Below are 16,482 nucleotides of genomic sequence, written 5' to 3' on the forward strand. Positions count from 1 at the left end.
AGGGTCTGGATGGGAGCTGAGGTTTCCCAGGGGAGTTCCTAACCTGGACAGAGGGCTAGTATCCTGGAGTCCTGGGATTGGACACTTGCGACCACCACTAGAAATTTAGGAAAAACTTAGTTATTTATAACTGTGATCTGTTTCTGGGTGAGGTTATCTGGCCTTTCACTAGACTCTTAGAAGGTCTCAGACCCACCTAATAGAATCCACTTAATTTAAGTCATTTTGTGACCAAAGAGGCTCCAGCACCCAGGGTGGACTACAACTTCTCCAAGATCAGGCTGCTCTGCCAGCCTTGGCCAGGACTCCCCCAATGACTGGTGGGCCCTGACCCTGACTCCAGCCTCCCTATCCTGGATATTCACTGGTCCCTCCTGACCACATTACCCTACCCATGTGCCTCCCTCCCCAGTAGTCAGTAGGGACCTAATTCCAAAAAGACTTCCATCCACATGCCCAGTCCAAACCCTGAGTCAATTGACCCAAGTGTCTCCACCTTAGGATTCACTAGGGCAGTATCAGGGCAGGGACAGCAGCCTGGGCCTCAGGGGACCTGCAAGATTCACCTTCATGGTGAATCTTGCATGGGGTTGAAGGGTTTAGGAAGGGATCCCGAAGGTCACTGGGAGAGTTGGAAACAGGAGAGGTACCCATATCCTCTTCTCCCTGGTTTTCAGCCCCCTCCCCCACCCCTGACGGGAACTAAGAGGCCAAAGTCTGCTCCAAGGTAAAAAAAAATATTGATTGTTTTGCAGCAAGGGGGCAGGAGGGTGCTGTGGAGGGATTGGCAGGGGAGGCGTAGCCCCTTGTCCTCTGGCCTGGGCTGGGGGCCCTCTGGAAGGCTGGACTGAGGCCAGGACTACGCCCCCACCCTTGTGTGTGTGGAGGGGTGAGAACTGGCCTGAGTTCAGACTGCCTGCCAGGGCTGATAAGGGGCCCTCGGGGGCTCCCACAAACGGTTTATCACTGGGGGCGGGGGTGTTGTAGCCTGCAGGGCTCAGAAGGGGGCACAAGCATGGAGCGGCTTCGGGGTCTACTCCAGAGAGCGGTAAGACGAGTGGGGTTGGAGGATACCTCAGGCCTTCCATCAGGTCCCCTGGCACCCCCAACCCATAAAACCGACCCCTTCTGACCAGCATCCTGACCCTTCTCCCTCCTCCTCCTGTTCCCCTCTGGCTCCTCCCCTCCAGCCTCCTTCAGGCTCCTCTCCCTGCCTGGTGCTCATTCAGCACCCCAAAGTCACAAACACCATTATTGCCAGATCCCTCCTCTTCCCCCAGGCCTTTTCCCCTTATCTCATGCCGGCCCTGTCCCCCACAGCAACAGTTGTCCCCACAACGCTCTCAGACCATCTACAAACGTGTGGAAGGCCCCCATCAGGGGCGACTGGAGGAGGAAGAGGAAGACAGGGAGGAGGGGGCCCAGCTGCCTGTCCACTTCTGCCCCATGGAGCTGAGGGGCCCTGAGTCCCCGGGCTCTAGAGCTGGGCTGCCAAACCTCATACCGTGGGCAGCAGCAGGACGAAGGGCTGCCCCCTACCTGGTCCTGACTGCCCTCCTGATCTTCACTGGGGGTGAGTCATGCCCTTGCCCCGCAGTGAAGGGCCTGGACTGGGGGAGATTTCTGGTGTCCACAGAGGGGTACAAGGAGAATCTCTTCATCTTGCCACCCACCAGCCTTCCTTCTCGGCTACGTGGCCTTCCGAAGGTCCTGTCAAGCATGTGGGGACTCCTTGTTGGTGGTCAGTGAGGACGGCAACTATGAGCTGGGCCTGGACTCCCATCAGGGCACTTTGTACTGGAGCGACCTCCAGGCCATGTTCCTTCGGCTCTTGGGGGAGGGGCGCCTGGAAGACACCATCAGGTAAGATCAGCCTGCCCCCTTCCTGGTCCTCAGTGTCCTCTCCTCTCAGACTGGCCTCCCTTTCTGTTTGCCCAGGCCCCTGGTGTCTGGTGTCTGGTCCCCTCCGAGTTCTTCCACCTGCTTCATTGGTCTCCTGGTTCATTGGAAGGATGGCAAGCACTTAGAGCTGAGCTCCAGGGGGCTGAGTCTCTGAGGGTGGCATATTTTGGAGATGAAGATGCTAGCTGAATGAGAAGAGAAGGGTCAACATAAGGCAGGACAAACCCAGAAAGGTCCTGCGTGCTGTACCTGGGGGCCAGGATACCAAATTGGCAGGAGGGAGCTCTGTGGGACTCAGAGGAGGAGTGTTTCAGGAGATAAGGAAAAAAAAAAGTGAATGCATTTGTAGGGACAGACCCCCAACTACAGTGCAGGAGGATGTCAGCCAGACTATGTAGGCCTACGGTGCAGCAAAGATAGGCCTGTGTCTCTCCTCCTGTGAGGTAGTCCCTACACCCTAGGGGAAGGAGCCCAGCTAGGTCCAGAGAAGAGGTCAACCCACCCACGGCCCTCATCTGGTTGGGAATCATGTTCAGTGGGTCCTCCTGGTATTTCTAAGTAAATAATATAAATTGTAGTAAGCAAGAGACACATATTCTCTTTTCTGATGCTTGTATGTTTTATGTCATTTTCATTTCTTACTGCATTAGAGACAGCATGAATTTGGATATTGGTGATGGTAGCTATCTTAGCCTACTTCCTGATTTTAATAGGAATTTTTTTATAATACTTTGTTATTGAGTATGAAATTTGCTACAGACTTTGTATGGCTTTCAAAAACTTCAATTGGCCAGCTGCAGTGGTGCACCCCTGTAATCCTAGGAGGCTCAGGAGGCTGAGGCAGGAGGATCGAAAGTTCAAAGCCAGCCTCAGCAACTTAGTGAAGCCCTACACAACTCAGAAAGACCTTGTCTCTAAATAAAATATAAAAAAGGGCTGGGGATGTGGCTCTGTGATTAAGCACAATCCCCAATACCCCAAAAAATGGAATTAAAGAAGTTTCTATTCCTATCTTACTGAGACCTTTTTATTTTATTTTATTTTCTTACAGTACTAGGGATCAAACTCAGGGCTTCACACATGCTAGCCAAGTACTGCTCTACCATTGAACTACATCCCCAGCCCAAGACCTTTTTATTTTATTTTCTTTTATTGATATTATGTAATGATCAGGAAAGGAAAAACAGTATGGAATTTTTTTTAAAAAATATTTTTTTTGTTGTAGTTGGACATAATACCTTTATTTATTTATTTATTTACTTACTTATTTACTTATTTTTGGTACTGGGGATTGAACTTAGAGGCACTCGACCACTGAGCCACACTTCCAGCCCTATTTTGTATTTTATTTAGAGACAGGGTCTCACTGAGTTGCTTAGCACCTTGCTGTTGCTGAGGCTGGTTTTGAACTTGAGATCCTCCTGCCTCAGCCTCCTGAGGCACTGGGATTACAGGCGTGTGCCACCATGCCCAGCTTTATTTATTTATTTTTATGTGGTGCTGAGAATCGAACCCAGTGCTTTGCACATGTTAGGCAAGCGCTGAGCCACAACCCCAGCCTTGGAGTTTTATTATTATTATTATTATTATTATTATTATTATTAATGTATAAGAAGAGACCACATGATTTTTCTTTTTTAATATTTACATCATAATTTGTATTCATAGATTTCTTCATTTAAGGAATGTTATTACGTTTTTTTTTAATTTTTTAATTTTTTTTTTTTTAGAGAGAGAGAGAGAGAATTTTTTTTTTTTTAAAGAGAGAGTGAGAGAGGAGAGAGAGAGAGAATTTTAATATTTATTTTTTAGTTATCGGCGGATACAACATCTTTGTTTTGTATGTGGTGCTGAGGATCGAACCCGGGCCGCACGCATGCCAGGCGAGCGCACTACCACTTGAGCCACATCCCCAGCCCCGAGAGAGAGAATTTTTAATATTTATTTCTTAGTTCTCGGCGGACACAACATCTTTGTTGGTATGTGGTGTTGAGGATCGAACCCGGGCCGCACGCATGCCAGGCGAGCGCGCTACCGCCTGAGCCACATCCCCAGCCCTGTTATTACATTTTTGATACACTGGAAAGTACTTTTTTTCCTTTTGCTAAAAGACCTCAAATCTGTGGCCTCTACAACATTGAGGGATTTGTTTGTTTTCTTGAGCAGCACTTGGCAGCCCCAGGACTGGCTAAGGAGGTGGATGATTTGACAGGCCTAGGAACATGGTTAGCACTGTGGCTCCATCCCAGGCAGGGAGGAGAGGGTGGCATCTCGGGGCAGGGCGATGAGCTGATGCGAGGCTCTAGTTTGGCTAGGAGGGGAGGGAAAGCAGAGAGAGAAATTGACGGACGTGGAGAAACTGGACAATCTGGACTGCCTAGGTTCAGGAGCAGATATGCAAGGGTAAGGGAGCTGGTTGGAGCCTGAAAAGGTCTAGTCAGAGAGTGGATTCTGGAGCTTTGAAGTCGGATCTGATAAACTCTCACTGTTTCTCTTGGAGTCTGCAGTACTTTCCACAGTGCCTGGTACTTTGTGGTTTCCAGTAAATCCTCAATGGACAAATATTCCAGAGATGGAGTTCTGGGTAACGAATGAGAAGAGCCAGGGAATTGTGTTGGTGGTAACATGGATGAAGTCATTTATTCATTTACCCAACAAATTTTTTAGCACATGCTATGTGACAGGTACTAAGCTGAACTGGTGGACATCTGACATCACAGAGACCAAAGAAGTCTGATCCTCCTGTTATAGAGCTTGCGGTCCACTGGAGGAAATCAATAGGAAACTAATAGTCACATTCACGACCATATAATCATTACTGGGATCATGGCTTTGAAAGAAAAGTAAAGGGTGTGACAAATGACCATTATCAGAGGACCCGATTTAGACTGAGGGTCCGGGAAGGATTCCTTGAGGAACTGACAGCTGAGATCTGAGGGATGAGTAGTATGCCAGGAAAAAAGTAGGTGGCAAATCATTTCAGGCCCCAAAATGACATGTGCAAAGGGTCGGAGCACGGACCTGGACTTGGCTCTCCAGGGCTGCAAATGTTGTTTTAGACTTTTTTTTTTTCCTTTTTTAAAATATTTTTAGTTGTCCATGGACACAATAACTTTATTTTATTCATCTATTTATTTATTTATTTATGTAGTGTTGAGGATTGAACCCAATGCCTCACATGTGCTAGGCAAGCGCTTTACCACTGAACCTCAATCCCAGTCCTGTTTTGGGCTGTTTCATTCAATCAAAAATCTTCATCTGAATATGTAAAGATGTTTTTCTTATCACTGTTCCCTAAACTATACAGTATGACAACTCTTTCCATAGCATCTACATTATATTAGGTGTTATAAATACTCTAGAGATAATTTAAAGTATCTGGGAGGATACATGTGTATTATATGCAAATATAACTATGCAATTTTATGTAAGGGACTTGATCATCAGTGGACTTTAGTATCTGCAAGGGTCCTGGAACCAATCCCTTGTGGATACCCAGGGATGAGACCCAACATGTAATGTTGTTTTATGTGTATGTGTAGGTTTTTTAAAACAGTAATGTTGGGAATGGTAGAGTGTGTGCTTAACATGTATAAGGCACTGGGTTCAGAGGTTCAACCCCTGGCACCTAAACATACACACACACACACACACACACACACACAGAATGCTTGTGTAAAATGCTTTTTTTTTTTTTTTTTTGTACTGGGGATTGAACCCAGAGGGGCTTTACCACTGAGCTACATCCCCAGCCCTTTTTATTTTTTGAGACAAGGTCTCACTATGTTGCTGAGGCTGGTCTCAAACTTGCAGTACCCCTGCTCAGCCTCCCAAGTCACTGGGATTACAGGTGTGCACCACTGTGCCGGCTAAAAATTATTTCTAAACTTAAGCAACATGGAAAAATAAAAGTTCTTTTTTAAAAAAAACAACTTTTTTTTTTAGTTGTTGATAGATGTTTATTTCATTTATTTATATGTGGTGCGGAGAATCAAACCCAGTGCCTCACACATACCAGGCAAGTGTGCTACCACCGAGCCACAGCCCCAGCCCTGAAAAATAAAAGTTTTTACAAAATCACTCCAAGACCCATTAATCAGATATAGCTATGGTTAGTGTGTTTTTAATTTAGATTTTTTTTAAACTTCACACAATGTTTTAAAGTTCTGTCTCTATTGCTGTGTAGTCAATTGTTCCTTGCTGCCACAGAGGACTTCCGGTGCAATTACCATATTTTATGTACCCATTGATTGATTGGGTGCAACTCCAAACAAGCACTTGAGATTCTGGATGGGAACTGAGTTGGGGGGAAAGACATGGCCTTGAGCCCATGGACCATCGTGGTCTTTGTGAGAGCTAAAGATGGTGGCAGAGACTAAGGGGTCTCATCCACAGAGATTCTGATGCAGTGCAGCACTGGGGACCATGGTGAGGTGTGGAGGGGAATGATAAGCTAAATGCTATAGTCCTCAATGAGAATGGATGATTGGTCAGAAGCTACCAACAGTGAGGAGGGAAGGGCTGGAGAACTGGATGGCTGGGTTTCCATAAGAAGAGAGTTTCACCCAGGAGAAATGGTCAGAAATCAAAATGGAGAACCAGGAGCACCTGACTGCAAACCCAGGGCAATGAGAACTGAGCCATGCTCTCTGCAGTCCCTCTGTGGACTCAACTAAGAGCCAGGTCTCTGCCCAGGACAGATGTAGAAGGGGTATTCTGTGATCATCAGAGGGGACAGGACTTTGTTTGCCACAGAGGGCACAGTTGGAGCCAGATGACAGGTAAGCCAGGGACAGCCCAGGACAGAGATGAGATGGAAGAGCAGTAAGAGTTAAGGTGACAATCTGTGGGTGGAAACTATGACAGAAGGTGCTGTCTGCAGTAGACCACGTGATTCAACATTAAGTGTCCCAACCTTGATGCAGTGTCTCCAGGAGGCCCAGGTGGAGGAGGAGGTGCAAAACAGGGTCTGCTGCCTGGGCACACAGGCCTGCCTCTGCAGGTGCCTGTGGGCAGTGCCCCCATGCCCCACATGCAGGGGGAAGCAACATGGATCCAGGAGTTTGGTCACAGCCAGGAAGAAGCTAAGGGATGGTGGACAGGCTCCCTGGCTATGGGAAGCTAAGGTCGAGTAGGAGGTCCTGGAGAGGCTGGGGGCAGAGTCCTGGTGGTGATGGAAGAGAACCAATCCATAAGGAGAGTCCCCAAACTTAGCCCCTCACTGGCCCTACCCTGGGATGACCCCACTTCTCTGGCATCCTTCTCTGCTCCTTCCCACTCCTGCAGGTTCCTGATGGCCCACCTCTGTCCCGTTCTGAGCCTCAATTTCACCTCTCTCCACTCAGGGAAACCAGCCTTCGCCAACGGGTGGCCGGCTCCCCCGGGATGGCTGCCCTGGCTCAGGACGTCGTTGCAGCGCTCTCCTGCCAGAAGCTGGACCACGTGTGGACAGACACTCACTACGTGGGGCTGCAGTTCCCCGACCGGTGAGTGCGCGGGGCGGGGGCGGGGCGGGGACGCGCGATGGGGGTGCGCTTAGACGCTCACCTCCCCTGCTCCTCAGGGCTCATCCCAACACTCTGCGCTGGCTCGACGAGACCGGGAGGGCCGGGGAGCAGCTGCCGCTGGAGGACCCCGACGCCTACTGTCCCTACAGCGCCACCGGCAACGCCACGGTGAGCGCCTCTTGCCCACCCCCAGAATGCGGAGCAGCGCGCGCACTTCCCGGGGCCGCGGAGGAGAGATGCGGGCAGCAAGCCTCACGGTCCCTGGCGTCCCCAGGGAAAGCTGGTGTACGCCCACTACGGGCGACCGGAAGACCTGCAGGGCCTGCGGGCCAGGGGCGTGGAGCTAACCGACAGCCTCCTGCTGGTGCGTGTCGGGGTGACCAGCTTTGCCCAGAAGGTAAGGGTCCTTGGATCGGGCAGCATGCAGAGCGTGCGGGCTGGGAAACCCAGGGGTTGACCAAATCATGGGAAGCTTCTAGAGGCTATAAAAGGAGAAAGGAAAGATCAAGCATCCTGCTGTCATATATGACAAGTTAGAATAAAAAAAAATGTTGGTGGCCACAAAATCGGGAGGTTCGTGGACATCAGATGGGGGGTTAGAGTCTGTAGGGGGCGCATCGAGGATGCACACCCACTGTGGCCCTCTGATAGGCCAGCAGATGCCACGGAGAGCCCATTAAGGATGGTCAGCAGCAGATCAAAGGGACTATGTCACTTTTCCTTGCTTTCCTACCCTCCCCCAGGTGGCCAGTGCCCAGGACTTTGGGGCCAAAGGAGTGCTCATATACCCGGACCCAGCAGATTTCTCCCAGGACTCACACAAGCCAAGCCTGTCCAGCCACCGGGCTGTATATGGACATGTGAGTCTGGGGAAGCCAGTAGTGCTTTCCTGAGGTCCAGGCCACAGGTCCTTGGAAATGGGGCTAGCCCAGCCCAGTTTCAGAATGGGCACTCTTTTACCACAGGTGCATCTGGGAACTGGTGACCCTTATACACCTGGCTTCCCTTCCTTCAACCAAACCCAGTTCCCTCCAGTGGCATCCTCTGGCCTCCCCAGCATCCCCGCCCAGCCCATCAGTGCAGACATTGCCTTCCGCCTGCTAAGGTGAGGGGAGACAGGGAGGCAGAGAGTGGGATGCAAACTAGAAAAAAGGAGACTCCTTTTCTGAGTGGACACGCCTTACTAGGGTCCAGCATTTAGCAAATAGAGCTCTCACTAGATTTCAAAACCCATCTCTGCTGGGCACCCTGGAGCAGGGCACAACCTGTACAACTGCCCAAGGCTGCCCTGGCTGCGCTACCCCCATCCCAGATGAGGTACAGAGGCAGAGACCTGGAGGCCAAGGGTGGGAGAGAGAGTAAAGCGGGATCTCTGGGTTCTTATGTAGCCTGGACAGCTCTCTCTGCCACTTCTAACCCTTTCTGCTCTATCCCTTTCCAGGAAGCTTAAAGGCCCTGTGGCCCCTCAGGAATGGCAGGGGCGCCTCCCAGGCTCCCCTTATCGCCTGGGCCCCGGGCCAGGCCTGCACCTAGAGGTCAACAACCATAGAACTTCCACTCCCATCAGCAACATCTTTGGCTGCATTGAGGGCCTGGCAGAGCCAGGTGGGTCTCCCTTGCCCAGCACCCACAGCTTGTGGGAACAGAGCCCTTGCTCATAACCCCTGCCATACAGGGCAGATGTAGGAGGCCCTGGAGAGGGAGCAGGAGGGGTATCCGGGGAGGGAGACTGGCAAGTGGAGGCTGAACTGGGACTGATGGGGGTTGCAGTGAGGAACCCTCATGACCAGAGACTGAATGGGCAGCATTGCTGGGGAGTAAGCTCCTGAGCCTGGGAGGTGAGTAGACACAGGTGGGATGGACGGGTTATTTATAACTGAGACTCAGCATAAAAGAGGTCCAGTTAGCTGGATGACTATTCCAAATATGACTTCATGATGGTGGGGAATTGAAGTAGGTTGCTGACCTGGAGAAGAGGGCACCAGACACTTGGGGAAGAGTATGGCCCTGTTAAGCACCCAGATAAGCACCAGGGAGAGGTGCAGGAGGCCTGTGATGAGCCTGGGGTGAGGATGCGGGAGGTGGGAGTGGGGGTGCGGGGGGAGGGGAAGATTCTGGGTACTTCCAGTGTAAGAGGTGGGAACCAAACACATCCTTTCCAGATCACTATGTTGTCATCGGGGCCCAGAGAGATGCATGGGGCCCAGGAGCAGCCAAGTCAGCTGTGGGGACAGGCATACTACTAGAGCTGGTGCGGACCTTTTCCTCCATGGTGAGCAATGGTAAGGTCAGGGCCTGGGCCTGGGCTGGGCAGAGCTGTCAGGTGCAGCTGCAGGGGTGGGGCAGAAAGGCAGTTGGGAGCTCAGACCAGAGGGAGGTCACTGGGACCTGGGCTCCACACCTGGCACCTCCACAGCCTAGCATGTGGCCTTAAGCAAGTCACTTCACCTCTATTTTTTCATCTAAAAATGAAATAATGGTGTCTTTGGGTCTGAGTGGAAAGTTAAGCAGAAATTCCATATATAGCATCATCCCCATCACTATTATTGTCAAGTCAGGGCAGATGCAGGGAAAGATGGGCTGGGATGGGGGTTGGTGAGAGGGAAGAGGAGACCCCTTGGGGACCAGGACAGAGGAAGACAAAGGGGGATCTTTGGTGGTTCCCAGAAGAGCCCATCCTTCTTGTCCCCCATTCCAGGCTTCCGACCCCGCAGAAGTCTTCTCTTCATCAGCTGGGATGGAGGCGACTTTGGGAGTGTGGGCTCCACAGAGTGGCTGGAGGTGATTTGGATCCGGGCAGGTAGCCAGGGGGTGGGGAGAGGTATGGCGTGGGTTCCTTCTCCATACTCTTCCCCCACCCACAGGGCTACCTCAGTGTGCTGCACCTCAAAGCTGTAGCCTACGTGAGCCTGGATAACGCAGTGCTGGGTGAGCTGGGGCAATGCCACCACCCGGCCCCCTCAGGCCCACCCTGGCCCCTGGGCCCATTCCTAAACCTGGTATGCCTCCCCTCCCCTCTCTTCAAGGGGACGACAAGTTCCATGCCAAGACCAGCCCACTGCTGATCAGCCTCATTGAGAACATCCTGAAGCAGGCAAGAGATGGGTCAGGAAGAAGGGCTAAGGGGAAACTGCGGGGGCGGGGCGGGGCCTGACCACGCCCCCACCTGCCCCCAGGTGGACTCTCCTAACCACAGTGGGCAGACTCTCTATGAGCAGGTGGTATTCACCAATCCCAGCTGGGATGCCGAGGTGTAAGTTGGGGTGGGGTGGGAAGCAGGGGGTTGGGAGGAGCCTGAGCCCACGGAGCCCCCCCAACCTACCTGCCCCCAGGATCCGGCCGCTGCCCATGGACAGCAGCGCCTATTCCTTCACGGCCTTTGCCGGGGTCCCTGCGGTGGAGTTCTCCTTCTTGGAGGTGAGACTTTCCGGCCCTGCCCCAGGGCATCAGTCTCTGGGCTTGTGGGAACCACGCCCCTGGCCCTAGCCCCTCCCTGTCCCGGCAGGATGACCCGGCGTACCCATTCCTGCACACGAAGGAAGACACATACGAAAACCTGCACAAGATGCTGCAAGGCCGACTGCCCGCCGTGGCCCAGGCTGTGGCCCAGCTCGCTGGGCAGCTCCTCATCCGGCTGAGCCACGACCACCTGCTGCCCTTCGACTTCGGCCGCTATGGGGACGTGGTCCTCCGGCACATCGGCAGCCTCAACGAATTCTCTGGGGACCTCAAGGTCCAAGATGCCAACCTTGCTCCCAGACTCTGGGGGTTGGGGGTGCTCTATCCTTATAGGGTGCTGCCTAGGTCAGGGGGTCCAGCCCCTCAGTCCCCGGAGTCTAGGTCCTCTGACTCCTGCCTCCAGTCACCCTAGCCCCGAGGACACAACCGGTACCTTCCAAGCCCCAGGCATCTGTCCTCTCCCAACCTCAAATGTCCAGGGTCTTCTCCCTGCTTCCTATCCCCAGTCCTCTGTCCCTCTATACCTCTCCCATCCTGCAAGGCCCAGGGTCCCAGCTCTGTCCCCGGGAACCTGGACCCTATCCTAGGCCGGGGTCCCGGTCCCTGCCTTCGGCCCCAGCCCGCGCCTTGCCCTCAGGCACGCGGGCTGACCCTGCAGTGGGTGTACTCGGCGCGGGGAGACTACATCCGGGCGGCCGAGAAGCTGCGGAAGGAGATCTACAGCTCAGAGGAGAGGGACGAGAGGCTGATGCGCATGTACAACGTGCGCATCATGCGGGTGAGGCCCCGCCCCTCCCGTCCCTTTCCAGTGGCAGCGCGGACACCTTTGCCTTAGCGCACGCGCTGCTCTCCAAGCTCGTGCTCGTCTCTTGGCTGCTCTTGTCCGCCCGGCGCGCCTTGTTGTGGACATAGTGCTCACAGACCAGCCAGGCTGGAGGAGCTGCTGGGGTCACAGAGGCAGGCCCTGCAGAGTGATGAAATGGACAGGCGGGACCAACCCAGTTCCCACTTAACTTCTCCCGCCCCTTTGGAGGGACAAAGCGTAGTCCACAGTACAAGGGGCACTGGGTTATAGCCTGGGAGGTGCCAAAGACCAAAGAATTGGGAGGGTGGAACGTTCTCTTCTGATAATGAGGTGGGTGGAATCCTGGGAGGCTGCTTGGAGTAGGCGTCAAGAAAAAGTTAAGCGCTGATTCCCTCGCTAATCCCTCCTGTGTAGCTTTGAATACTTGGAGGTCCACCGTCTCCAGTTCTTATCCTTCCATTTTCTCACCGTAAGAATGTAATCCCTCAGGGAAAAGGTCTATAGGGTAAAATTAGAAGCAAGATCGATCATCCTCAGCAAGTGTGGGGTGAACAGGAAGCCAACAGTGTACGCCACATGTGCACAGGTGTGCCAATGCCCATGTCCTTTGGCGTCACTCATTCAGTTTACAAACCTGTCTTTCCTGCTCATTCTCCTTGCCTTCAGGATCTCCTCTTCCTTCTCTCTTGATCCCTTATTCTCCACTTCCCTCTGTCCCCACCACGTGGGCCTGGGGCGATCCAAGAGATTGGCTATGTTTCGTTCTCATTTATAGGTCTTGGTTTAATTTCTGATACCTTAGACTCCAAGGACGAACCCCTGCCCCCATCAAGGGATAAAGAGCACTTGTGTGTGCGGAACGTGACTCAGGCTTAGGGAGGTGAAGGAAAAGACTAGGACTTAAGAGCCAGAAATACAGGGCTGTGCTAGACCCAAGGAATTTTGTGGCTCTAAACCAGCAATTGGCAACCTACAGGCAGCAGGCCACATTCAGCATGGAGCCTGCTTTGTAAATAAGGCTTTCTTGCAGCACAGCAATGCTCATTGCTTTTCATATTGTCTGTGGTTGCTTTCATGCTACAGTAGCAGGGCTGAGTAGTTGGGTCTTGAACAGGCAGAAGTTCAGTTGGTTCAAAGAAAAGAGGACATTTCAGGGTGGAGAGACCCAGAACGAGGGTGTGGCAATAAAACAGGTCTGGCATCCTTGGAAACAGGGCATGGACCAGCAGAGCCGGAATAGAGGCCCTTTAGAGGGGCAGAGGAAGAGAGTGGCAACCCAGAGAGTGGCTTAGGGGTCAACAGTGGGAGGCCTCCAATGCCAGGATAAGAAGTTTGGATTTTGGTTCTGGGCATCAGGAAAATCTGGAGCCAGCAGATGATATGGGCAAAGTGGAGTTTTTAGAAAGGATTTTGACCAGGGAGTAAATGGCTGAGAAGGGAATGAGGTTGAGAAGGCTGAGCTCTGGATGAGGATGGCAGGTGGACGGACTGATGTGAAGCATTCGGTATTAAGGGAATAGAAGCTGCCATGTGCTAGGGGCTTTACTTCACTTTGCCTAATAGAACTTCCTAGACCCAGTGAGGTTGCTAGTATTGTATGCAGATAATGAGGCTCAGAGAGACTAAATAACTACCCAAGTTACACAGAGCGATAGAGCTGAAATTGGGGCCAGGTGATCTGACCTCATAGCCTGTACCCACCCCACACTCACCTGCAAGGTTGAGAGCCCAGGCTCTGGGGAAGACTGATGCTCTTAGCAAAATGAGGACATAAAGCAGGGTTTTTGTCTTCGTTGTATGGTGCTAGGGATTGGCCCCTGGGCTCCAGGAGTGCTAGAAAAGTGCTCCCCCGCTGAGCTATACCTTGCTCAGGTATTACTTGCTCAGGTTTTGGTAGAGATTGGCTCTAGTATGTGAGTGGGGCTATGTCCAGGTGGCCCCTATCCTGTGGGGCAGGATTCCAGTGGATGATTTGGTGAGGAGATTTGGCAGTGTGCCCACAGGGGTCCTTGAAGACAGAGAGACAGATGAGCTCTGTGTGCAAATACATTGAAAAGATGCGAGCATCTGAGGTCCCCTGTAGAGATTATGTTTTTTTCTGGGGTGGTGCCTAGGCAATGATGATTTAAAACCTTCCGTGGGTGACTCTTAACATCCATCCAGGGCTGAAAACGTGGGACTATAGGTAAAGAAGGACAGAGGGAGATCACACCTTGAGATCTGCCCACAGATGGGGTCAGAAAGGTGGAAGAATGACCAGGAGTGAGAGCATCTGGGGAAAGAGGGAACAGCACTGTGGCAGAGGGTGACAGTGTGCTTCATCAGGACTGGGCTGTCTCTTGACCTTTGCTCTGTGGACATTGGCAGAGGCGGGGCAGAGTGCCAGTGCGGGGAGTGCGAGTGCGGTGTTGAACGGCAGGGCAGCAGGAGGCTTTGGGCAGGTGCGTGAATGGATGAGGGCAACTGGGGCGATCTAGACGCAGCTGTGGGCGCTGGGCATAGAACTACCAGAACAGAACCCAGCACAGCAGGAGGAGGCATCCTCCCCGGCTGCTGGTGACGTCACAAGATGGCTGCTCATGATTGGACAGCTAAAGGGAGGTGGGCCTTAAGGAAGCCGCTGGACAATATTTTTGAAGTAGGCACTGGGTCCCCAGGTTGGCTAGGAACTGCTGGAGGGAGGCGTGGTTGGCACCTTCGCCCTGAGCACAGGGTCCCCACCCCGACCTGATTTCCTCTTGGTGCAGGTGGAGTATTACTTGCTGTCACAGTACGTGTCACCGGCCGACTTCCCGTTCCGACACATCTTTCTGGGCCATGGAGACCACACGCTGGGCGCCCTGCTCGACCACCTGCAGCTGCTGCGCTCCAACAGTTCCGGGGCCTCCTCCAAGTTGTCCCATGATCTAGGCTTCCAGGAGAGCCGCTTCCGGCGCCAGCTAGCCCTGCTCACCTGGACGTTACAGGGGGCAGCCAACGCGCTTGGAGGAGACGTCTGGAACATTGATAACAACTTCTGAGGCCTGCCTGGAACCCCACAGGCTCCTGACCCCTGCTGAGGAATCTTGATCTCCCTGCTTGAGTAGTGCAGGGCGAAGGAGGTGACCCATGTACCTCTCACTGCGACCGATTTATCATTAACCCATCCGATCTCTCCACCGGCTCTGCGCAGACACCCACACACCCCTGGTCCTACAATGCAGATGAATAGCTCATCCGTAGTGTGACGGTGAGCAGCATCCTTTGGGGCCATCACAGCCCCCTTTCCATTTCAGGAGCAGGGTCCCCAGTACCCAGAGCCCACTCTGAGAGCTTTGCTGGGCTCTGGGACCTGGCCAGTTCCCTTAATGGGAGAGACAGCTTTAGGGCCAACAGGTGGTCTGTGGTGGGAGGGGCACCGGTTTGAATGACAATAAACCACCTGGTTATATGTTATTCATAAGCACTTTATGCTTCCTCCTGTCCCCCTTCCCCTCCTTTGAGACCTGGGGAACAGAAGGGGTCAGAGAGGATGTGTGTAGGACACAGCTTCCACTGGGAGCATTGAGCTGTGTGTTACCTTGGGAAACTGCCTGAGCAAATGATGAAGGCCTGTTGTGGTTCTCCGAAGACCACCATGGGGCTGGGCTGGAGGACTGACATTGGAACCAGGGACAGCTACATTATTTACAAGGCCTGGTGCACAGTGAAAATGAGGGACTTTTGTTTAAAAAGTGGAAACAGCGCTTTATTCTCCCACAGTCTCCACCTGTCTGGGTGTTTTGTCACACTCTGGCATGGAGATGCTTAGTGTGAGTGCAGACCCTCCCAGGTACCCAGGCTTCTGCTCCAGTTTGGTAAAAAGAACCTGTGTGCCTAACCCTGACCTTCCCTGTTCTTGTGCCCAGTCCCCTCCTGGGAAAGGAAGATGGCAGCTCTTCCCTGGTAGAGGCAGGGGGACAGCAAAGACTCACCCCTGGGATGCAAGTGTCTCAGCATAAGCTCCAGCTCACTTCACTTCTCTCTTTTTTAAAGGTATTTATAGTTTTATTCTACTACTACTTTTAAATATATCAAGCAATTCTACATATATAGAAGGACTAGATATTCCACATGAGCACTGTCCATTATGCACACAACAACTGGTAACTAAAATTGCACATGTAGCAATGGTTTCCTTCTAAAACATAAATTCAAAATGATATTAAGAATTTCCAGCCAGGCATGGTGGTGCACACCTGTAATCCCAGTGGCTCTGGAGACTGAGGCAGGAGGATTTGAGAGTTCAAAGCCAGCCTCGACAACAGTAAGGCACTAAGCAACTCGGTGAGACCCTGTATCTAAATAAAATATAAAATAGTGCTGGGGATATGGCTCAGTGGTCGAGTGCCCCTGAGTTCAATTCCTGGTGTACACACAAAGAATTTCCAGGGGCTGGAGTTGTAGCTCCGTGGTAGAGCGCTTGCCTAGCACATGCGAGGCACTGTGTTCAATCCTTAGTGCCACATACAAATAATAATAATAATAATAATAATAATAATTTAAAAAAGAATTTCCAGGTGGCTAGCTCAGGAGGATAACTTGCAGAAGGATCACAAGTTCAAAACCAGCCTCAGCAACGAGGCCCTAAGCAACTTAGCAAGATCCTGTCTCCAAATAAAAATATAAAAGGGCTAGGGATGTGGCTCCACGATTAAGCACCCCTGGGTTCAATCCTCAGTACCAGAAAAAAAAAAAAAAAGAATTTTTCAGACAGCAACTTCAGAGCATAAACTCCAAATAGTGGGTTCCCTTATGAGAATGGGCCCTAGAAGACTAATGGTCACACAC

General features: G+C 52.1%; 1 protein-coding gene across 2 annotated transcripts; it reads left to right on the top strand.

Moving 5' to 3' along the window:
• Nucleotides 1–983: 983 nt before the first annotated feature.
• On the top strand, nt 984–14,803 carry TFR2 (transferrin receptor 2; the record flags this gene model as incomplete). Of its 2 annotated transcripts, none has more annotated exons than XM_081298271.1 (18): nt 984–1,048; nt 1,321–1,573; nt 1,677–1,863; nt 7,248–7,388; nt 7,466–7,577; nt 7,684–7,806; nt 8,153–8,269; nt 8,375–8,514; nt 8,851–9,014; nt 9,572–9,691; nt 10,108–10,190; nt 10,274–10,337; nt 10,436–10,503; nt 10,586–10,662; nt 10,742–10,826; nt 10,915–11,142; nt 11,506–11,646; nt 14,421–14,803. In XM_081298271.1, 18 exons carry the CDS (start codon nt 1,016–1,018, stop codon nt 14,691–14,693), a joined length of 2,409 nt encoding a protein of 802 aa, XP_081154397.1. In that variant the 3' UTR covers nt 14,694–14,803. The 2 variants fall into 2 exon arrangements, with proteins under 2 accessions (XP_081154397.1, XP_081154396.1); XM_081298270.1 differs by having other exon boundaries at nt 1,016–1,048; nt 1,348–1,573.
• Between the last annotated feature and the right edge of the window lie 1,679 nt (nt 14,804–16,482).

The sequence above is a fragment of the Spermophilus citellus genome (genome assembly GCF_964194105.1).
Source record: "Spermophilus citellus genome assembly, chromosome: 6".
Classification (NCBI taxonomy): domain Eukaryota; kingdom Metazoa; phylum Chordata; class Mammalia; order Rodentia; family Sciuridae; genus Spermophilus; species Spermophilus citellus.